This window comes from Heptranchias perlo, unplaced genomic scaffold (assembly GCF_035084215.1).
Source record: "Heptranchias perlo isolate sHepPer1 unplaced genomic scaffold, sHepPer1.hap1 HAP1_SCAFFOLD_209, whole genome shotgun sequence".
In the NCBI taxonomy this organism is placed as follows: domain Eukaryota; kingdom Metazoa; phylum Chordata; class Chondrichthyes; order Hexanchiformes; family Hexanchidae; genus Heptranchias; species Heptranchias perlo.
The window spans coordinates 62905-85816 of record NW_027139223.1 but is presented as its reverse complement, the minus strand read 5'-3'; the positions used below and the strand labels follow the sequence as shown (position 1 = coordinate 85816).

General features: G+C 57.9%; 1 protein-coding gene across 1 annotated transcript in view; it reads left to right on the top strand.

The window, feature by feature from the left end:
• Positions 1–1330: 1330 nt before the first annotated feature.
• LOC137310067 (netrin-G1-like) overlaps positions 1331–22912 on the top strand; it is a 29096-nt gene continuing 7514 nt past the window's right edge. The window contains exons 1-4 of the mRNA XM_067978033.1: positions 1331–1964; positions 5077–5249; positions 9359–9385; positions 17560–17727. Coding sequence (XP_067834134.1) covers positions 1333–1964; positions 5077–5249; positions 9359–9385; positions 17560–17727 — 1000 coding nt within the window. The 5' untranslated portion in view covers positions 1331–1332. The remainder of the gene's footprint in view (positions 1965–5076; positions 5250–9358; positions 9386–17559; positions 17728–22912) is intronic.

Below are 22912 nucleotides of genomic sequence, written 5' to 3'. Positions count from 1 at the left end.
GGACCACAGGCTGGGCTGTGGTCTGACACCCAGAGCCCAGGATTATGGCCTGGTCGGAAATAAGGGATTGTTTTAACAACGGACTGTAAAAAGACAACTGCCCCTCGATCATTCCGCCCGGAAAACTCTCCTCCTTTCTCTCTCTCTCTCCTTTTGGGCAATAAATGCCGGCCTCACCAGCGACGCCCACATCCCGAGAATTAATAAACACAAATGATTCTTTCAGAACAACATTCCTGAGAAATTGGCTGATGATAAATTCTGTGATCCAGATATTCCGAATTCTGATACAACAAACTGCACAGTGACAGGGAATCACTCCCGGTGACGGGGAATCACTCCCGGTGACGGGGGATCACTCCCGGTGACGGGGGATCACTCCCGGTGACGGGGAATCACTCCCAGAGACGGGGAATCACCCCCGGTGACGGGGAATCACTCCCGGTGACAGGGAATCACCCCCAGTGACGGGGAATCACCCCCAGTGACGGGGAATCACCCCCAGTGACGGGGAATCACCCCCAGTGACGGGGAATCACTCCGAGTGACGGGGAATCACCCCCAGTGACGGGGAATCACCCCCAGTGACGGGGAATCACCCCCAGTGACGGGGAATCACCCCCAGTGACGGGGAATCACTCCCAGTGGACAGGGAATCACCCCCAGTGGACAGGGAATCACCCCCAGTGACAGGGAATCACCCCCAGTGACGGGGAATCACCCCCAGTGACGGGGAATCACCCCCAGTGACGGGGAATCACCCCCAGTGACGGGGAATCACCCCCAGTGACGGGGAATCACTCCCAGTGAGGATAAGGTGGGATCTTACAGTTGTGTTTCCAATTCCTGTGTAGTTTTACAATTCAGGTCTCTAAATATTTTAGAGGTGTGAAGCTATTTTTAGTTAGACAGAGCGAGAATCATTCCTCGACACTACAGCGATATAATTAACCAGCTGTCTCACTGTCCAGCACAGAGTGCAGTGAGATGGAGCGCGTACAGTTTAATCAAAACTTATCCCTGAGAAAATTAGAGTGGATGGATATTCCTGGATTCCAAGACAGTGCAGAGGGAGCTTTACTCTGTATCTAACCCGTGCTGTACCTGCCCTGGGAGTGTTTGATGGGACAGTGTAGAGGGAGCTTTACTCTGTATCTAACCCGTGCTGTACCTGCCCTGGGAGTGTTTGATGGGACAGTGTAGAGGGAGCTTTACTCTGTATCTAACCCGTGCTGTACCTGCCCTGGGAGTGTTTGATGGGACAGTGTAGATGGGGCCTAACTCTGTATCTAACCCGTGTTGCTCTGTGCCCAATTCCAGGAGAACCCCTACATGTGCAACAACGAGTGTGACGCTCGCACGCCCGAGCTCGCACACCCCCCCGAGCTGATGCTGGATCACGAGGGCCGGATCCCAAACACCTTTTGGCAAAGCGTCTCCTGGAGGAGTTTCCCCGAGCCCCTCCTGGTCAATATCACCCTGTCCTGGGGCAAGACCATCGAGCTGACCGAGGATATCGTCATCACCTTCGAGTCGGGCCGGCCGGAGCAGATGGTCCTGGAGAAATCTCTGGACCACGGCCGGACGTGGCAGCCCTACCAGTTCTACGCTGCCGACTGCCTCAACTCCTTCGGGATGGAGCGGAGAACGGTCCGGGATCTGAGCCCAGCCTCGGTGCTGGACATCATCTGCACGGAGGAGTACTCCAGGGGCTACGTGTGGAAGGTGGACAAGACGGTCCGCTTCGAGATCAGGGAGCGGTTCGCCCTGTTCGGGGGGCCCCTTCTCCGCAACATGGCCTCGCTCTACGGCCAGCTGGACACCACCAAGGACCTGAGGGACTTCTTCACCCTGACCGACCTGCGGGTCAGGCTGCTCCGGCCGGCCACCGGGGCCACCAGCGTCGACCAGCTCAACCTCTCCAAATACTTCTACGCCATCTCCAACGTGGAGATTCACGGACGGTGAGAGCTCCTCGTCACCTCTGCTCAGGGTCACTGATCCCACACTTCACATCCAGGGGGCGCTGTATCAGGGCAAACATCTGGGGTACGGTCCATTAGGGCAAACATCTGGGGGACAGTCCATCAGGGCAAACATCTGGGGGACGGTCTATCAGGGCCAACATCTGGGGGAAAGGTCTACCAGGGCAAACATCTGGGGGATAATCTCCCAGGGCAAACATCTGGGGGACGGTCTATCAGGGCCAACATCTGGAGGGAACTCCATCAACAATAACAACTTGCAATTATATAGCCCCTTTAACAGAGTAAAACGTCCCAAGGTGCTTCACAGGAGCGACTATCAAACAAAAATTTGATACCGAGCCACATGAGATATTCGGACAGGAGACTAAAAGCTTGTTCGAAGAGGTAGGTTTTAAGGAGCGTCTCAAAGGAGGAGAGAGAGGTGGAGAGGGGGAGAGGTTTAGGGAGGGAATTCCAGAGCTTAGCTCCCAGGCAGCTGAAGGCACGGCTGCCAATGGTGGAGTGATTAAAATTGGGGAAGCGCAAGAGGCCAGAATTGAAGAGATCTCGGAGGGTTGTCGGGCTGGAGGAGGTTACAGAGATAGGGAGGGGCGAGGCCATGGAGGGATTTGAAAACAAGGATGAGAATTTTAAAATCGAGGCGTTGCCGATGTTGGTCAGTGAGCACGGGGGTGATGGGAGAACGGGACTTGGTGCGAGTTAGGATACGGGCAGCAGAGTTAGCCTCAGACTGTGGCCGGGGAGAGGGATGGAGTCGGTGTCTGGGGAACGGAGTTTGAGGCGGGGACTGAAGACAATGGCTTCGGTCTTCCCAATATTTAGTTGGAGGAAATTTCTGCTCCTCCAGTACTGGCTGTTGGAAAAGCAGCGTGACAAATCAGAGAGAGTGGAGGGGTGGAGAGAGGTGGGGGTGAGGTAGAGCTGGGTGTCGTCAGTGTACATGTGGAACCTGACGTTGTGTTTTCAGATGATGTCACCGGGGGGCAGCCTGTAGATGAGAAATTCTACACTCAGCATCTGGGAGACTCACTCGAGCTTTTAGTCCAGGAGAATCTTCAGACACTAATTCGAGAACAGGAACAGGAAAATGTTTACGCTGAGGTTAATTTGCCTCCAAGGAACTGTCTGGGTTTCTGCTTAGTTCAGCAAAAAGTGCCGAGAACAGCAAATGTGCTGAATGTGTGAGGACCAATCTGCAGATTTTGAAGCTTCACCTTCCCAGTGAGTTAAACAGCGGCCCGATGCTGTTAGCACAGAATCCCCGAGACCAGCGATCTCACACTTTACAACACAGAAACCCTCACAACACACTGGGCCTTTCCACATCGTATTTACTAAAGGGAAATCTTCATCACAGTCACTGTTAATGTCAGCGATGCGATTGTGTCCTTTAGAACATTAAAAAATATATTTCACAAGGAGGTGATCCCAGACCGACCTTCCCCAGAAACTGTAAACTCCCATCACAGCAACTAAACCCTCTTCAATGTGATAATGACCAAAGAATCTGTTTTATGATGTTGGTTGGTGGATAAACATTGGTCAGGACACCGGGGAGAACTCCCCCGCTCTTCTTTGAAATAATGGCTGTGGGATCTTTTACGGCCACCTGAGAGGGCAGACAGGGCCTCGGTTTAAAGTCTCATTCAAAAGACACCAACACCAATAGTGCAGCACTCCCTCAGTACTGACCCTCCGACAGTGCAGCACTCCCTCAGTACTGACCCTCCGACAGTGCAGCACTCCCTCAGTACTGACCCTCCGACAGTGCAGCACTCCCTCAGTACTGACCCTCCGACAGTGCAGCACTCCCTCAGTACTGACCCTCCGACAGTGCAGCACTCCCTCAGTACTGACCCTCCGACAGTGCAGCACTCCCTCAGTACTGACCCTCCGACAGTGCAGCACTCCCTCAGTACTGACCCTCTGACAGTGTAGCACTCCCTCAGTACTGACCCTCCGACAGTGCAGCACTCCCTCAGTACTGACCATCCGACAGTGCAGCACTCCCTCAGTACTGACCCTCCGACAGTGCCGCACTCCCTCAATACTGACCCTCCGACAGTGCGGCACTCCCTCAGTACTGACCCTCCGACAGTGCAGCACATCCTCAGTACTGCCCCTCCGACAGTGCAGCTCTCCCTCAGTACTGACCCTCCGACAGTGCAGCACTCCCTCAGTACTGACCCTCCGACAGTGCAGCACTCCCTCAGTACTGACCCTCTGACAGTGCAGCACTCCCTCAGTACTGACCCTCCGACAGTGCAGCACTCCCTCAGTACTGACCCTCCGACAGTGCAGCACTCCCTCAGTACTGACCCTCCGACAGTGCAGCACTCCCTCAGTACTGACCCTCCGACAGTGCAGCACTCCCTCAGTACTGACACCGGGGAGTGCCGGCCTGGATTATTTGCTCAAGTCTCTGGAGCGGGGCTTGAACTTATGACCTTCTGTCTCAGAGGCGAGATCTCAATATCTCATTGCTGTTTGTGGGATCTTGCTGTGCGTAAATTGGCTGCTGTGTTCCCCACATTACAACAGTGACTACATTTCAAATTTACTTCATTGGCTGTAAAGCACTTTGGGACGTCCTGAGGTGGTGAAAGGCGCTGTGGAAATGGGAGTTCTTTCTCTTTTTAGGGTTGACCCATGTTCCTGGTCTCTGCTGCTCCAGTCAGTGGGAATTGCCCATGAGTGGGAATTGCCCATGAGTGGGAATTGCCCCGTGCTGGGAATTGATATGCTGGGAATTGTCCTGTGCTGGGAATCGCCCCGTGCTGGGAATCGCTGTGTACTGGGTTTGTCGTCCTGTGCAGTTCGGGCCTGAGATCTTGTCACTGGGTCCAGTTTGGGGAAAGGGGAGACTGTGTGAGGGGATCACAGGCTGCCCATGTTCTGCAGGAAGGGGTTTGCATCAGTTTAAAATTCTGCAATGACCTTGAACTGGGATCCAGGACCTTCCTGTGATGGAGACACCAGGAACCTAAGCTGGTAAAGGGAGAGCTGAGCCCCGGAGCAGAGAGTCCGGTGTGTAACGGAGCTGCTCGGGGTCATTTTAAACCAGCTTGTCCCCTTGTTTTTTTGCCAGGTGTAAGTGCAATCTTCACGCCAACAACTGTGTCCTGGAGAAGGGGAAGCTGAGTTGCGAGTGTGAGCACAACACGACGGGGCCGGACTGCGGGAGATGCAAGAAAGGCTTTCAAGGCCGGCCGTGGAGAGCCGGCTCGTACCTCCCGATCCCCAAAGGGACGGCCAATATCTGTGAGTAACGAGGGCTTCTCCGGCCCCGCCTGATACCGGCGGCACCTTGGGTTTCGGTTCAGATTTCATTCTAATTCCAACTCCCGGCAATGCACCGATTCCAAAATAGAAGCAAATGGATGTTTGTGAATGAATTAATGTGTAAACAGAGACTCAGAGCGGGAGATTGGACAGAGACAGAGAACAGGAATAAGGACTGACTCCAGGGGGAGGGAACCACGAGGGGGAGGGGAAGGGGGTCAGGAGGGGGGCGAAGGGGTTCAGGAGGGGGGAGAAGGAGTTCAGGAGGGGGGAGAAGGAGTTCAGGAGGGGGGAGAAGGGGTTCAGGAGGGGGGAGAAGGGGTTCAGGAGGGGGGAGAATGGGTTCAGGAGTGGGGAGAAGGGGTTCAGGAGGGGGGAGAAGGGGTTCAGGAGGGGGGAGAAGGGGTTCAGGAGGGGGGAGAAGGGGTTCAGGAGGGGGGAGAAGGGGTTCAGGAGGGGGGAGAATGGGTTCAGGAGTGGGGAGAAGGGGTTCAGGAGGGGGAGAAGGGGTTCAGGAGAAGGGGGTTCAGGAGAAGGGGGTTCAGGAGTGGGGAGAAGGGGTTCAGGAGAGGGGAGAAGGGGTTCAGGAGAGGGGAGAAGGGGTTCAGGAGGGGGGAGAAGGGGTTCAGGAGGGGGGAGAAGGGGTTCAGGAGAGGGGAGAAGGGGTTCAGGAGGGGGGAGAAGGGGTTCAGGAGAGGGGAGAAGGGGTTCAGGAGGGGGGAGAAGGGGTTCAGGAGTGAGGAGAATGGGCTCAGGAGGGGAGGAGAAGGGGTTCAGGAGAGGGGAGAAGGGGTTCAGGAGTGGGGAGAAGGGGTTCAGGAGAGGGGAGAAGGGGGTTCAGGAGTGGGGAGAAGGGGTTCAGGAGAGGGGAGAAGAGGTTCAGGAGAGGGGAGAAGGGGTTCAGGAGGGGGAGAAGGGGTTCAGGAGGGAGGAGAATGGGCTCAGGAGGGGAGGAGAAGGGGTTCAGGAGGGGGGAGAAGGGGTTCAGGAGGGGGGAGAAGGGGTTCAGGAGGGGGGAGAAGGGGTTCAGGAGGGGGGAGAAGGGGTTCAGGAGGGGGGAGAAGGGGTTCAGGAGGGTGGAGAAGTGGTTCAGGAGGGTGGAGAAGGGGTTCAGGAGGGGCGAGAAGGGGTTCAGGAGGGGCGAGAATGGGTTCAGGAGTGGGGAGAAGGGGTTCAGGAGGGGGAGAAGGGGTTCAGGAGGGGGGAGAATGGGTTCAGGAGTGGGGAGAAGGGGTTCAGGAGGGTGGAGAAGGGGTTCAGGAGGGGGGAGAAGGGGTTCAGGAGGGGGGAGAAGGGGTTCAGGAGGGGGGAGAAGGGGTTCAGGAGTGGGGAGAAGGGGTTCAGGAGGGGGGAGAAGGGGTTCAGGAGGGGGGAGAAGGGGTTCAGGAGTGGGGAGAAGGGGTTCAGGAGAGGGGAGAAGGGGGTTCAGGAGTGGGGAGAAGGGGTTCAGGAGGGGGAGAAGGGGTTCAGGAGAGGGGAGAAGGGGTTCAGGAGTGGGGAGAAGGGGTTCAGGAGAGGGGAGAAGGGGTTCAGGAGGGGGGGAGAAGGGGTTCAGGAGGGGGAGAAGGGGTTCAGGAGGGAGGAGAATGGGCTCAGGAGGGGAGGAGAAGGTGTTCAGGAGAGGGGAGAAGGGGTTCAGGAGTGGGGAGAAGGGGTTCAGGAGTGGGGACAAGGGGTTCAGGAGAGGGGAGAAGGGGTTCAGGAGGGGGGAGAAGGGGTTCAGGAGGGGGGAGAAGGGGGTTCAGGAGTGGGGAGAAGGGGTTCAGGAGAGGGGAGAAGGGGTTCAGGAGGCAGGAGAAGGGGTTCAGGAGGGGGGAGAAGGGGTTCAGGAGAGGGGAGAAGGGGTTCAGGAGGGGAGGAGAAGGGGTTCAGGAGAGGGGAGAAGGGGTTCAGGAGTGGGGAGAAGGGGTTCAGGAGGGGGGAGAAGGGGTTCAGGAGAGGGGAGAAGGGGTTCAGGAGGGGGGAGAAGGGGTTCAGGAGGGGGGAGAAGGGGGTTCAGGAGTGGGGAGAAGGGGTTCAGGAGAGGGGAGAAGGGGTTCAGGAGGCGGGAGAAGGGGTTCAGGAGGGGGGAGAAGGGGTTCAGGAGAGGGGAGAAGGGGTTCAGGAGTGGGGAGAAGGGGTTCAGGAGAGGGGAGAAGGGGTTCAGGAGGGGGGAGAAGGGGTTCAGGAGGGAGGAGAATGGGCTCAGGAGGGGAGGAGAAGGGGTTCAGGAGAGGGGAGAAGGGGTTCAGGAGTGGGGAGAAGGGGTTCAGGAGTGGGGAGAAGGGGTTCAGGAGAGGGGAGAAGGGGTTCAGGAGTGGGGAGAAGGGGTTCAGGAGAGGGGAGAAGGGGTTCAGGAGGGAGGAGAAGGGGTTCAGGAGTGGGGAGAAGGGTTTCCGGAGGGGGGAGAAGGGGTTCCGGAGGGGGGAGAAGGGGTTCAGGAGGGGGGAGAAGGGGTTCAGGAGTGGGGAGAAGGGGTTCAGGAGGGGGGAGAAGGGGGTTCAGGAGGGAGGAGAATGGGCTCAGGAGGGGAGGAGAAGGGGTTCAGGAGGGAGGAGAAGGGGTTCAGGAGGGAGGAGAATGGGCTCAGGAGGGGAGGAGAAGGGGTTCAGGAGTGGGGAGAAGGGGTTCAGGAGTGGGGAGAAGGGGTTCAGGAGAGGGGAGAAGGGGTTCAGGAGGGGGGAGAAGGGGTTCAGGAGGGGGGAGAAGGGGTTCAGGAGGGAGGAGAATGGGCTCAGGAGGGGAAGAGAAGGGGTTCAGGAGTGGGGAGAAGGGGTTCAGGAGTGGGGAGAAGGGGTTCAGGAGTGGGGAGAAGGGGTTCAGGATAGGGGAGAAGGGGTTCAGGAGAGGGGAGAAGGGGTTCAGGAGAGGGGAGAAGGGGTTCAGGAGGGAGGAGAAGGGGTTCAAGAGTGGGGAGAAGGGGTTCAGGAGAGGGGAGAAGGGGTTCAGGAGTGGGGAGAAGGGGTTCCGGAGGGAGGAGAAGGGGTTCAGGAGAGGGGAGAAGGGGTTCAGGAGGGAGGTGAAGGGGTTCAGGAGTGGGGAGAAGGGGTTCAGGAGAGGGGAGAAGGGGTTCAGGAGGGAGGAGAAGGGGTTCAGGAGTGGGGAGAAGGGGTTGCGGAGTGGGGAGAAGGGGTTGCGGAGTGGGGAGAAGGGGTTGCGGAGTGGGGAGAAGGGGTTCCGGAGTGGGGAGAAGGGGTTCCGGAGGGGGGAGAAGGGGTTCCGGAGGGGGGAGAAGGGGTTCCGGAGTGGGGAGAAGGGGTTCCGGAGGGGGGTGATGGTCGATCCCCGGGGTGTGAATTTCCCCCCGTGGCCCCTTTTTCTGTCGATTCCCTGATTCCAGGAGCCGGTTGAACGGAGGCGGCGATGGCGGCCCTGCCTTCCCACAATGCAGCGCGGCGGAGAAAAGGCCCCATCGAGAGCCCGGGCCCCGCTGCACTCTGGGAGATTGAGTCCCCTGACCCCGTGACCCCGGGGGCCGGATGTTGGCCACTGGTTGTCACTGTCCGGATGGGGAGGGGCGGAGCTGTCTGACCCTCCTCAGGCGAAGCCTCCATTCCCTCAAGGTGGGGCTCACTCTGGAATTACCACCTCCTGTATTATCCCCAACCCTCAACCCCTTCCCCTCCCCAACCCCTCCCTCTCCCCCTCCCCAACCCTCCTCCCCCCCACCCCCAACCCCTCTCACTCCCCCTCTCCTTGCCCTCCTCCTTCACTCTCCCACCATTCCGCTCCCCCTCCCCAAATGCTCCCCCTCCCCCCACCTCCCCAACCTACCACATCCCCCCTCCCCTTTCCCCATCTCCCTCCCCCGTCCAATCCACCTCCTCTCCCCCTCCTCCCTGCTCTCCCCCCCACTCCACTCCCCACCATTTCGCCCCATCCTCTCCCCTCTCCCCCATCTCGCCCCATCCTCTCCCCTCTCCCCCTCCACTCCCTCCTCTCCCCTCCCCCTCCCCCTCCCCCTCCCTTCACTCTGAAGAAATCTCCTTTCACTGTAATGTGTTTACGTTGCGTTCTGACACATTGTTCCACTAAAATACTTCATAATCCGTGTTCGACACAAACACCTGAACTCAGGCCCTGATTTTTGTTTCCGTTTCCCTCTCCAGGCCTCCCGAACACCGTCACCAGTGACCGTAAGTAGGACCTACGCTCTCTGACCTGCGACCTGCTGACCCTGAGCCCATTTCTGTATCTGGAGCAAACGAACCTTCCCCTCGACCCCCCCTCGTGTCTCACTGACCGTGGAACAGGTGTAGGTGTGAACAGGGACTGAGTGTGGAACAGGTGTAGGTGTGAACAGGGACTGAGTGTGGAACAGGGACTGAGTGTGGAACAGGGACTGAGTGTGGAACAGGTGTCGGTGGGAACAGGGACTGAGTGTGGAACAGGTGTAGGTGTGAACAGGGAGTGAGTGTGGAACAGGTGTAGGTGTGAACAGGGACTGAGTGTATTTGTGGAAAGCTGTCTGGTTCCTGATACCGAGATCAATCGGGACCTGTTGTAATCCCGATCTCCCAGATACAGAAATGGGAACTGGACGAGTGTCTCTCGGCCTCAATCTCTTCACCTTCGTTTCCCGTATTTTGCATGAACTCGGTCTCGTTTATTTAACCCTTCGCATGCTGTCCATGTCATTCCAAACCATCGGCTACATTGAGCACCTAAATCAACACCCATACTGACGGGGAGCAGAGTGTCCATAACTCCCCGTACTGACCGGGAGCAGAGTGTCCATAACTCCCCGTACTGACCGGGAGCAGAGTGTCCATAACTCCCCGTACTGACCGGGACAGAGTGTCCATAACTCCCCGTACTGACCGGGACAGAGTGTCCATAACTCCCCATACTGACCGGGAGCAGAGTGTCCATAACTCCCCGTACTGACCGGGACAGAGTGTCCATAACTCCCCGTACTGACCGGGACAGAGTGTCCATAACTCCCCGTACTGACCGGGAGCAGATTGTCCATAACTCCCCGTACTGACCGGGAGCAGAGTGTCCATAACTCCCCGTACTGACCGGGACAGAGTGTCCATAACTCCCCGTATTGACCAGGAGCAGAGTGTCCATAACTCCCTGTACTGACCGGGAGCAGAGTGTCCATAACTCCCCGTACTGACCGGGACAGAGTGTCCATAACTCCCCGTACTGACCGGGACAGAGTGTCCATAACTCCCCGTACTGACCGGGACAGAGTGTCCATAACTCCCCGTACTGACCGGGAGCAGAGTGTCCATAACTCCCCGTACTGACCGGGAGCAGAGTGTCCATAACTCCCCGTACTGACCGGGACAGAGTGTCCATAACTCCCCGTACTGACCAGGAGCAGAGTGTCCATAACTCCCCGTACTGACCGGGAGCAGAGTGTCCATAACTCCCCGTACTGACCGGGGACAGAGTGTCCATAACTCCCCGTACTGACCGGGACAGAGTGTCCATAACTCCCCGTACTGACCGGGACAGAGTGTCCATAACTCCCCGTACTGACCGGGAGCAGAGTGTCCATAACTCCCCGTACTGACCGGGAGCAGAGTGTCCATAACTCCCCGTACTGACCGGGGACAGAGTGTCCATAACTCCCCGTACTGACCGGAGCAGAGTGTCCATAACTCCCCGTACTGACCGGGAGCAGAGTGTCCATAACTCCCCGTACTGACCGGGACAGAGTGTCCATAACTCCCCGTACTGACCGGGACAGAGTGTCCATAACTCCCCGTACTGACCGGGAGCAGAGTGTCCAGAACTCCCCGTACTGACCGGGAGAGAGTGTCCATAACTCCCCGTACTGACCGGGACAGAGTGTCCATAACTCGCCGTACTGACCGTGACAGAGTGTCCATAACTCCCCGTACTGACCGGGAGCAGAGTGTCCATAACTCCCCGTACTGACCGGGACAGAGTGTCCATAACTCCCCGTACTGACCGGGACAGAGTGTCCATAACTCCCCGTACTGACCGGGAGCAGAGTGTCCAGAACTCCCCGTACTGACCGGGACAGAGTGTCCATAACTCCCCGTACTGACCGGGACAGAGTGTCCATAACTCCCCGTACTGACCGGGAGCAGAGTGTCCATAACTCCCCGTACTGACCGGGAGCAGAGTGTCCATAACTCCCCGTACTGACCGGGAGCAGAGTGTCCATAACTCCCCGTACTGACCGGGAGCAGTGTCCATAACTCCCCGTACTGACCGGGAGCAGGATGTCCATAACTCCCCGTACTGACCGGGAGCAGAGTGTCCATAACTCCCCGTACTGACCGGGAGAGAGTGTCCATAACTCCCCGTACTGACCGGGACAGAGTGTCCATAACTCTCTGTGCTGACCGGGGACAGAGTGTCCATAACTCCCCGTACTGACCGGGAGCAGAGTGTCCATAACTCCCCGTACTGACCGGGAGCAGAGTGTCCATAACTCCCCGTACTGACCGGAGCAGAGTGTCCATAACTCCCCGTACTGACCGGGACAGAGTGTCCATAACTCCCCATACTGACCGGAGCAGAGTGTCCATAACTCCCCGTACTGACCGGGAGCAGAGTGTCCATAACTCCCCGTACTGACCGGGAGCAGAGTGTCCATAACTCCCCGTACTGACCGGGAGCAGAATGTCCATAACTCCCCGTACTGACCGGGAGCAGAGTGTCCATAACTCCCCGTACTGACCGGGAGAGAGTGTCCATAACTCCCCGTACTGACCGGGACAGAGTGTCCATAACTCCCCGTACTGACCGGGAGAGAGTGTCCATAACTCCCCGTACTGACCGGGAGCAGAGTGTCCATAACTCCCCGTACTGACCGGGAGCAGAGTGTCCATAACTCCCCGTACTGACCGGGGACAGAGTGTCCATAACTCCCCGTACTGACCGGAGCAGAGTGTCCATAACTCCCCGTACTGACCGGGAGCAGAGTGTCCATAACTCCCCGTACTGACCGGGACAGAGTGTCCATAACTCCCCGTACTGACCGGGACAGAGTGTCCATAACTCCCCGTACTGACCGGGAGCAGAGTGTCCAGAACTCCCCGTACTGACCGGGACAGAGTGTCCATAACTCCCCGTACTGACCGGGACAGAGTGTCCATAACTCGCCGTACTGACCGGGACAGAGTGTCCATAACTCCCCGTACTGACCGGGAGCAGAGTGTCCATAACTCCCCGTACTGACCGGGACAGAGTGTCCATAACTCCCCGTACTGACCGGGACAGAGTGTCCATAACTCCCCGTACTGACCGGGAGCAGAGTGTCCAGAACTCCCCGTACTGACCGGGACAGAGTGTCCATAACTCCCCGTACTGACCGGGACAGAGTGTCCATAAATCCCCGTACTGACCGGGAGCAGAGTGTCCATAACTCCCCGTACTGACCGGGAGCAGAGTGTCCATAACTCCCCGTACTGACCGGGAGCAGAGTGTCCATAACTCCCCGTACTGACCGGGAGCAGTGTCCATAACTCCCCGTACTGACCGGGAGCAGGATGTCCATAACTCCCCGTACTAACCGGGAGCAGAGTGTCCATAACTCCCCGTACTGACCGGGAGAGAGTGTCCATAACTCCCCGTACTGACCGGGACAGAGTGTCCATAACTCTCTGTGCTGACCGGGGACAGAGTGTCCATAACTCCCCGTACTGACCGGGAGCAGAGTGTCCATAACTCCCCGTACTGACCGGGAGCAGAGTGTCCATAACTCCCCGTACTGACCGGAGCAGAGTGTCCATAACTCCCCGTACTGACCGGGACAGAGTGTCCATAACTCCCCATACTGACCGGAGCAGAGTGTCCATAACTCCCCGTACTGACCGGGAGCAGAGTGTCCATAACTCCCCGTACTGACCGGGAGCAGAGTGTCCATAACTCCCCGTACTGACCGGGAGCAGAGTGTCCATAACTCCCCGTACTGACCGGGAGCAGTGTCCATAACTCCCCGTACTGACCGGGAGCAGGATGTCCATAACTCCCCGTACTGACCGGGAGCAGAGTGTCCATAACTCCCCGTACTGACCGGGACAGAGTGTCCATAACTCCCCGTACTGACCGGGAGCAGAGTGTCCATAACTCCCCGTACTGACCGGGAGCAGAGTGTCCATAACTCCCCGTACTGACCGGGACAGAGTGTCCATAACTCCCCGTACTGACCGGAGCAGAGTGTCCATAACTCCCCGTACTGACCGGGACAGAGTGTCCATAAATCCCCGTACTGACCGGGAGCAGAGTGTCCATAACTCCCCGTACTGACCGGGAGCAGAGTGTCCATAACTCCCCGTACTGACCGGGAGCAGAGTGTCCATAACTCCCCGTACTGACCGGGAGCAGTGTCCATAACTCCCCGTACTGACCGGGAGCAGGATGTCCATAACTCCCCGTACTGACCGGGAGCAGAGTGTCCATAACTCCCCGTACTGACCGGGACAGAGTGTCCATAACTCTCTGTGCTGACCGGGGACAGAGTGTCCATAACTCTCTGTGCTGACCGGGGACAGAGTGTCCATAACTCCCCGTACTGACCGGGAGCAGAGTGTCCATAACTCCCCGTACTGACTGGGAGCAGAGTGTCCAGAACTCCCCGTACTGACCGGGACAGAGTGTCCATAACTCCCCGTACTGACCGGGACAGAGTGTCCATAAATCCCCGTACTGACCGGGAGCAGAGTGTCCATAACTCCCCGTACTGACCGGGAGCAGAGTGTCCATAACTCCCCGTACTGACCGGGAGCAGAGTGTCCATAACTCCCCGTACTGACCGGGAGCAGTGTCCATAACTCCCCGTACTGACCGGGAGCAGGATGTCCATAACTCCCCGTACTGACCGGGAGCAGAGTGTCCATAACTCCCCGTACTGACCGGGAGAGAGTGTCCATAACTCCCCGTACTGACCGGGACAGAGTGTCCATAACTCTCTGTGCTGACCGGGGACAGAGTGTCCATAACTCCCCGTACTGACCGGGAGCAGAGTGTCCATAACTCCCCGTACTGACCGGGAGCAGAGTGTCCATAACTCCCCGTACTGACCGGAGCAGAGTGTCCATAACTCCCCGTACTGACCGGGACAGAGTGTCCATAACTCCCCGTACTGACCGGGAGAGAGTGTCCATAACTCCCCGTACTGACCGGGAGCAGAGTGTCCATAACTCCCCGTACTGACCGGGAGAGAGTGTCCATAACTCCCCGTACTGACCGGGACAGAGTGTCCATAACTCCCCGTACTGACCGGGAGCAGAGTGTCCATAACTCCCCGTACTGACCGGGAGCAGAGTGTCCATAACTCCCCGTACTGACCGGGAGAGAGTGTCCATAACTCCTCGTACTGACCGGGAGAGAGTGTCCATAACTCCCCGTACTGACCGGGACAGAGTGTCCATAACTCCCCGTACTGACCGGGAGAGAGTGTGAATTGAGGGTTGATCTGATCAAGGTGTTTAAAATGATTGAACGATTTGATAGGGTCGATAGAGAGAAACTAATTCCTCTGGTGGGAGAGTCCAGAACAAGGGGGAATAATCTTAAAATTAGAGCTCGGCCGTTCAGGGGTGATGTCAGGAAACATTTCTTCACACAAAGGGGAGTGGAAATCTGGAACTCTCTCCCCCAAAAGGCTGTGGATGCTGGGGGTCAATTGGAGCTTTCAAGACTGAGATCGATAGATTTTTGTTGGGTGAGGGTATCGAGGGATACGGAGCAAAGCAGGGTAAATGGGGTTGAGGTACAGATCAGACGTGATCTTATATGAACAGCAGAACAGGCTCGAGGGGTTAAAAGGCCTCCTCCTGTCCCTATGTAACAGGCTCGAGGGGCTGAATGGCCTCCTCCTGTCCCTATGTAACAGGCTCGAGGGGCTGAATGGCCTCCTCCTGTTCCTGTGTAACAGGCTCGAGGGGCTGAATGGCCTCCTCCTGTTCCTGTGTAACAGGCTCGAGGGGCTGAATGGCCTCCTCCTGTTCCTGTGTAACAGGCTCGAGGGGCTGAATGGCCTCCTCCTGTTCCTGTGTAACAGGCTCGAGGGGCTGAATGGCCTCCTCCTGTCCCAATATCCTGTGGATAGTGAGGTTTCACTGCTGACATCATCTTTAAAAAAATCTATCAGCTGAAAAGTTACTTCTGGCAGGAAATCATTACAAACATCTGTCTGACCCCAGCAGATTGAAATCATTACAAATATCTGTCTGACCCCAGCAGATTGAAATCATTACAAACATCTGTCTGAACCCAGCAGATTGAAATCATTAGAAACATCTGTCTGAACCCAGCAGATTGAAATCATTAGAAACATCTATCTGAACCCAGCAGATTGAAATCATGACAAACATCTGTCTGACCCCAGCAGATTGAAATCATTACAAACATCTGTCTGACCCCAGCAGATTGAAATCATTACAAACATCTGTCTGATCCCAGCAGATTGAAATCATTACAAACATCTGCTGAACCCAGCAGATTGAAATCATTGCAAACATCTGTTGAACACAGCAGACTGAAATAATTACAATCATCTGTCTGACCCCAGCAGATTGAAATCATTACAACATCTGTCTGACCCCAGCAGATTGAAATCATTACATCTGTCTGACCCCAGCAGATTGAAATCTGTGACAATTTTCAGAAATATTTGTTGGGTTTTGATGGAAGTGTCTGGTTGCTTGTCTCTCGGACCCACTTACTGTCCCGTGCAGTCTCGAGTCGATGTGTTTGTGCGCACAGTACAGATGTTCTGTTCAGACCGCGCGTTGTTCTCCATCTGGGATTATTCGTTGCTGATTTCTCCTGACGCAGCTCATCCAAAGCAAGGTCAGACACGGCCAAGTATCTCATCACTAGGGGTCACTAACACAAAGCAAGGTCAGACACGGCCAAGTATCTCATCACTAGGGGTCACTAACACAAAGCAAGGTCAGACACGGCCAAGTATCTCATCACTAGAGGTCACTAACACAAAGCAAGGTCAGACACGGCCAAGTATCTCATCACTAGAGGTCACTAACACAAAGCAAGGTCAGACACGGCCAAGTATCTCATCACTTGAGATCAGTAACACAAAGCAAGGTCAGACACGGCCAAGTATCTCATCACTAGGGGTCACTAACACAAAGCAAGGTCAGACACGGCCAAGTATCTCATCACTCGAGGTCACTAACACAAAGCAAGGTCAGACATGGCCAAGTATCTCATCACTAGGGGTCACTAACACAAAGCAAGGTCAGACACGGCCAAGTATCTCATCACGAGAGGTTACTAACACAAAGCAAGGTCAGACACGGCCAAGTATCTCATCACTAGGGGTCACTAACACAAAGCAAGGTCAGACACGGCCAAGTATCTCATCACTAGGGGTCACGAACACAAAGCAAGGTCAGACACGGCCAAGTATCTCATCACCAGAGGTCACTAACACAAAGCAAGGTCAGACACGGCCAAGTATCTCATCACCAGAGGTCACTAACACAAAGCAAGGTCAGACACGGCCAAGTATCTCATCACTCGAGGTTACCAACACAAAGTAAGGGAGGAGCTCTCAAACAATGCTACTGGCTTACAGCAGAAAGATGAAGAAAGAAAGACTTGCATTTATATAGCGCCTTTCACAATCTCAAGACATCCCAATGTCCTTTACAGCCAAAGAAGTACTTTTGAAGTGTGGTCACTGTTGTAATGTAGGAAACGCGGCAGAAAATTTGCGCACAGCAAGATCCCACAAACAGCAATGAATAAAGAGCAGATAATTTATTTTAAATGACGTTGAGTTGAGGGATAAATATTGGCCAGGACAACGGGGAGAACCACCTTGCTCTTCGAAATACGTCCATGAGATCTTTTACATCCACCTGAGAGGGTAGACAGGGCCTCAGTTTAATGTTTCATTCGAAAGACAGGACTTCCGACAATGCAGCACTCCCTCTGTACTGACCCTCCGACAGTGCAGCACTCCCTCATACTGCCCCTCCGACAGGATAGCACTCCCTCAGTACAGCACTCCGAGTGTTGGCCTGGATTTTGGGCTCAAGTCTCTGGAGTGGGGCTTGAACCAATGACCTTCTGACTCCGCGGTGAGAGTGCTGCCCACTGAGCCACACCACCCGACTCTATAAACCCTGGAACGTTCCCATCCATCGCCATCTGCCTGATTCAATGTGACCGTATCGAGCCAGGAGTCTGATGTTCTCCCCTCACTGCTAAAAGTCTCAGAGTTTCCCCTCCCTCCCATTGCAGACATTTCCTCTCCGCCTCTCATTCCTGCAGCATGTGACCCACTCGCAGTTTACGACCCGACTACGTCCTGTCTACGTCCCGTCTACACTTTCTGTCTTTTCCTTGCAAGACTGCGAATGTTTCGGCCACTCGAACCGGTGCAGTTACATCGAGCTGCTCACCACCACCATTTGCGTGAGCTGTAAGCACAACACGAGAGGCCGACACTGCCAGTTGTGCCGACTGGGCTATCACCGAAACCCGTCAGCAGAGCTGGACCATCACAACGTTTGCCTCGGTCAGTTCCTGTTACAATCTCCGCTCTCGCCTCCTTCCTTCACCCTTCAGATTTCAGCCCAAAACAAGATAAAGAAACAAAAAGGAACCTGCGATAGGGCTGAGCAAAAGGAATCAGCTCCCCTTTCCCCAGAGATCAGACCCGGTCCGACCTTTCCCCAGAGATCAGACCCGGTCCGACCTTTCCCCGGAGATCAGACCCGGTCCGACCTTTCCCCAGAGATCAGACCCGGTCCGACCTTTCCCCAGAGATCAGACCCGGTCCGACCTTTCCCCAGAGATCAGACCCGGTCCGACCTTTCCCCAGAGATCAGACCCGGTCCGACCTTTCCCCAGAGATCAGACCCGGTCCGACCTTTCCCCAGAGATCAGACCCGGTCCGACCTTTCCCCAGAGATCAGACCCGGTCCGACCTTTCCCCAGAGATCAGACCCGGTCCGACCTTTCCCCGGGGATCAGACCCGGTCCGACCTTTCCCCAGAGATCAGACCCGGTCCGACCTTTCCCCGGGGATCAGACCCGGTCCGACCTTTCCCCAGAGATCAGACCCGGTCCGACCTTTCCCCAGAGATCAGACCCGGTCCGACCTTTCCCCGGAGATCAGACCCGGTCCGACCTTTCCCCAGAGATCAGACCCGGTCCGACCTTTCCCCGGAGATCAGACCCGGTCCGACCTTTCCCCAGAGATCAGACCCGGTCCGACCTTTCCCCGGGGATCAGACCCGGTCCGACCTTTCCCCCGAGATCAGACCCGGTCCGACCTTTCCCCAGAGATCAGACCCGGTCCGACCTTTCCCCAGAGATCAGACCCGGTCCGACCTTTCCCCGGAGATCAGACCCGGTCCGACCTTTCCCCGGAGATCAGACCCGGTCCGACCTTTCCCCGGAGATCAGACCCGGTCCGACCTTTCCCCAGAGATCAGACCCGGTCCGACCTTTCCCCGGGGATCAGACCCGGTCCGACCTTTCCCCGGAGATCAGACCCGGTCCGACCTTTCCCCGGAGATCAGACCCGGTCCGACCTTTCCCCAGAGATCAGACCCGGTCCGACCTTTCCCCGGAGATCAGACCCGGTCCGACCTTTCCCCAGAGATCAGACCCGGTCCGACCTTTCCCCAGAGATCAGACCCGGTCCGACCTTTCCCCAGAGATCAGACCCGGTCCGACCTTTCCCCGGGGATCAGACCCGGTCCGACCTTTCCCCAGAGATCAGACCCGGTCCGACCTTTCCCCGGGGATCAGACCCGGTCCGACCTTTCCCCAGAGATCAGACCCGGTCCGACCTTTCCCCAGAGATCAGACCCGGTCCGACCTTTCCCCGGAGATCAGACCCGGTCCGACCTTTCCCCAGAGATCAGACCCGGTCCGACCTTTCCCCAGAGATCAGACCCGGTCCGACCTTTCCCCAGAGATCAGACCCGGTCCGACCTTTCCCCGGAGATCAGACCCGGTCCGACCTTTCCCCGGAGATCAGACCCGGTCCGACCTTTCCCCAGAGATCAGACCCGGTCCGACCTTTCCCCGGAGATCAGACCCGGTCCGACCTTTCCCCGGAGATCAGACCCGGTCCGACCTTTCCCCAGAGATCAGACCCGGTCCGACCTTTCCCCGGGGATCAGACCCGGTCCGACCTTTCCCCGGAGATCAGACCCGGTCCGACCTTTCCCCGGAGATCAGACCCGGTCCGACCTTTCCCCAGAGATCAGACCCGGTCCGACCTTTCCCCGGAGATCAGACCCGGTCCGACCTTTCCCCGGAGATCAGACCCGGTCCGACCTTTCCCCGGAGATCAGACCCGGTCCGACCTTTCCCCAGAGATCAGACCCGGTCCGACCTTTCCCCGGGGATCAGACCCGGTCCGACCTTTCCCCGGAGATCAGACCCGGTCCGACCTTTCCCCGGAGATCAGACCCGGTCCGACCTTTCCCCAGAGATCAGACCCGGTCCGACCTTTCCCCGGAGATCAGACCCGGTCCGACCTTTCCCCAGAGATCAGACCCGGTCCGACCTTTCCCCAGAGATCAGACCCGGTCCGACCTTTCCCCGGGGATCAGACCCGGTCCGACCTTTCCCCAGAGATCAGACCCGGTCCGACCTTTCCCCGGGGATCAGACCCGGTCCGACCTTTCCCCAGAGATCAGACCCGGTCCGACCTTTCCCCAGAGATCAGACCCGGTCCGACCTTTCCCCAGAGATCAGACCCGGTCCGACCTTTCCCCAGAGATCAGACCCGGTCCGACCTTTCCCCGGAGATCAGACCCGGTCCGACCTTTCCCCGGAGATCAGACCCGGTCCGACCTTTCCCCGGAGATCAGACCCGGTCCGACCTTTCCCCGGAGATCAGACCCGGTCCGACCTTTCCCCGGAGATCAGACCCGGTCCGATCTTTCCCCGGAGATCAGACCCGGTCCGACCTTTCCCCGGAGATCAGACCCGGTCCGACCTTTCCCCGGGGATCAGACCCGGTCCGACCTTTCCCCGGAGATCAGACCCGGTCCGACCTTTCCCCGGGGATCAGACCCGGTCCGACCTTTCCCCAGAGATCAGTCCCGGTCCGACCTTTCCCCAGAGATCAGACCCGGTCCGACCTTTCCCCAGAGATCAGACCCGGTCCGACCTTTCCCCGGGGATCAGACCCGGTCCGACCTTTCCCCAGAGATCAAACCCGGTCCGACCTTTCCCCGGGGATCAGACCCGGTCCGACCTTTCCCCGGAGATCAGACCCGGTCCGACCTTTCCCCGGGGATCAGACCCGGTCCCACCTTTCCCCAGAGATCAGACCCGGTCCGACCTTTCCCCGGAGATCAGACCCGGTCCGACCTTTCCCCGGGGATCAGACCCGGTCCCACCTTTCCCCAGAGATCAGACCCGGTCCGACCTTTCCCCGGGGATCAGACCCGGTCCCACCTTTCCCCAGAGATCAGACCCGGTCCGACCTTTCCCCGGGGATCAGACCCGGTCCGACCTTTCCCCAGAGATCAGACCCGGTCCGACCTTTCCCCGGAGATCAGACCCGGTCCGACCTTTCCCCGGGGATCAGACCCGGTCCGACCTTTCCCCAGAGATCAGACCCGGTCCGACCTTTCCCCGGAGATCAGACCCGGTCCGACCTTTCCCCAGAGATCAGACCCGGTCCGACCTTTCCCCGGAGATCAGACCCGGTCCGACCTTTCCCCGGAGATCAGACCCGGTCCGACCTTTCCCCGGAGATCAGACCCGGTCCGACCTTTCCCCAGAGATCAGACCCGGTCCGACCTTTCCCCAGAGATCAGACCCGGTCCGACCTTTCCCCGGAGATCAGACCCGGTCCGACCTTTCCCCAGAGATCAGACCCGGTCCGACCTTTCCCCGGGGATCAGACCCGGTCCGACCTTTCCCCGGAGATCAGACCCGGTCCGACCTTTCCCCGGAGATCAGACCGGGTCCGACCTTTCCCCGGAGATCAGACCCGGTCCCACCTTTCCCCAGAGATCAGACCCGGTCCGACCTTTCCCCGGAGATCAGACCCGGTCCGACCTTTCCCCAGAGATCAGACCCGGTCCGACCTTTCCCCGGAGATCAGACCCGGTCCGACCTTTCCCCGGAGATCAGACCCGGTCCGACCTTTCCCCGGGGATCAGACCCGGTCCGACCTTTCCCCAGAGATCAGACCCGGTCCGACCTTTCCCCGGAGATCAGACCCGGTCCGACCTTTCCCCGGGGATCAGACCCGGTCCGACCTTTCCCCAGAGATCAGACCCGGTCCGACCTTTCCCCGGAGATCAGACCCGGTCCGACCTTTCCCCAGAGATCAGACCCGGTCCGACCTTTCCCCGGAGATCAGACCCGGTCCGACCTTTCCCCGGAGATCAGACCCGGTCCGACCTTTCCCCAGAGATCAGACCCGGTCCGACCTTTCCCCGGAGATCAGACCCGGTCCGACCTTTCCCCAGAGATCAGACCCGGTCCGACCTTTCCCCGGGGATCAGACCCGGTCCGACCTTTCCCCAGAGATCAGACCCGGTCCGACCTTTCCCCGGGGATCAGACCCGGTCCGACCTTTCCCCAGAGATCAGACCCGGTCCGACCTTTCCCCAGAGATCAGACCCGGTCCGACCTTTCCCCAGAGATCAGACCCGGTCCGACCTTTCCCCAGAGATCAGACCCGGTCCGACCTTTCCCCGGAGATCAGACCCGGTCCGACCTTTCCCCGGAGATCAGACCCGGTCCGACCTTTCCCCAGAGATCAGACCCGGTCCGACCTTTCCCCGGAGATCAGACCCGGTCCGACCTTTCCCCGGAGATCAGACCCGGTCCGACCTTTCCCCGGAGATCAGACCCGGTCCGACCTTTCCCCGGAGATCAGACCCGGTCCGACCTTTCCCCGGAGATCAGACCCGGTCCGACCTTTCCCCGGAGATCAGACCCGGTCCGACCTTTCCCCGGAGATCAGACCCGGTCCGACCTTTCCCCAGAGATCAGACCCGGTCCGACCTTTCCCCAGAGATCAGACCCGGTCCGACCTTTCCCCAGAGATCAGACCCGGTCCGACCTTTCCCCGGAGATCAGACCCGGTCCGACCTTTCCCCAGAGATCAGACCCGGTCCGACCTTTCCCCAGAGATCAGACCCGGTCCGACCTTTCCCCAGAGATCAGACCCGGTCCGACCTTTCCCCGGAGATCAGACCCGGTCCGACCTTTCCCCGGAGATCAGACCCGGTCCGACCTTTCCCCGGGGATCAGACCCGGTCCGACCTTTCCCCAGAGATCAGACCCGGTCCGACCTTTCCCCGGAGATCAGACCCGGTCCGACCTTTCCCCGGAGATCAGACCCGGTCCGACCTTTCCCCAGAGATCAGACCCGGTCCGACCTTTCCCCGGGGATCAGACCCGGTCCGACCTTTCCCCGGGGATCAGACCCGGTCCGACCTTTCCCCGGAGTTCAGACCCGGTCCGACCTTTCCCCGGAGATCAGACCCGGTCCGACCTTTCCCCGGAGATCAGACCCGGTCCGACCTTTCCCCGGAGATCAGACCCGGTCCGACCTTTCCCCGGAGATCAGACCCGGTCCGATCTTTCCCCGGAGATCAGACCCGGTCCGACCTTTCCCCGGAGATCAGACCCGGTCCGACCTTTCCCCGGGGATCAGACCCGGTCCGACCTTTCACCGGAGATCAGACCCGGTCCGACCTTTCCCCGGGGATCAG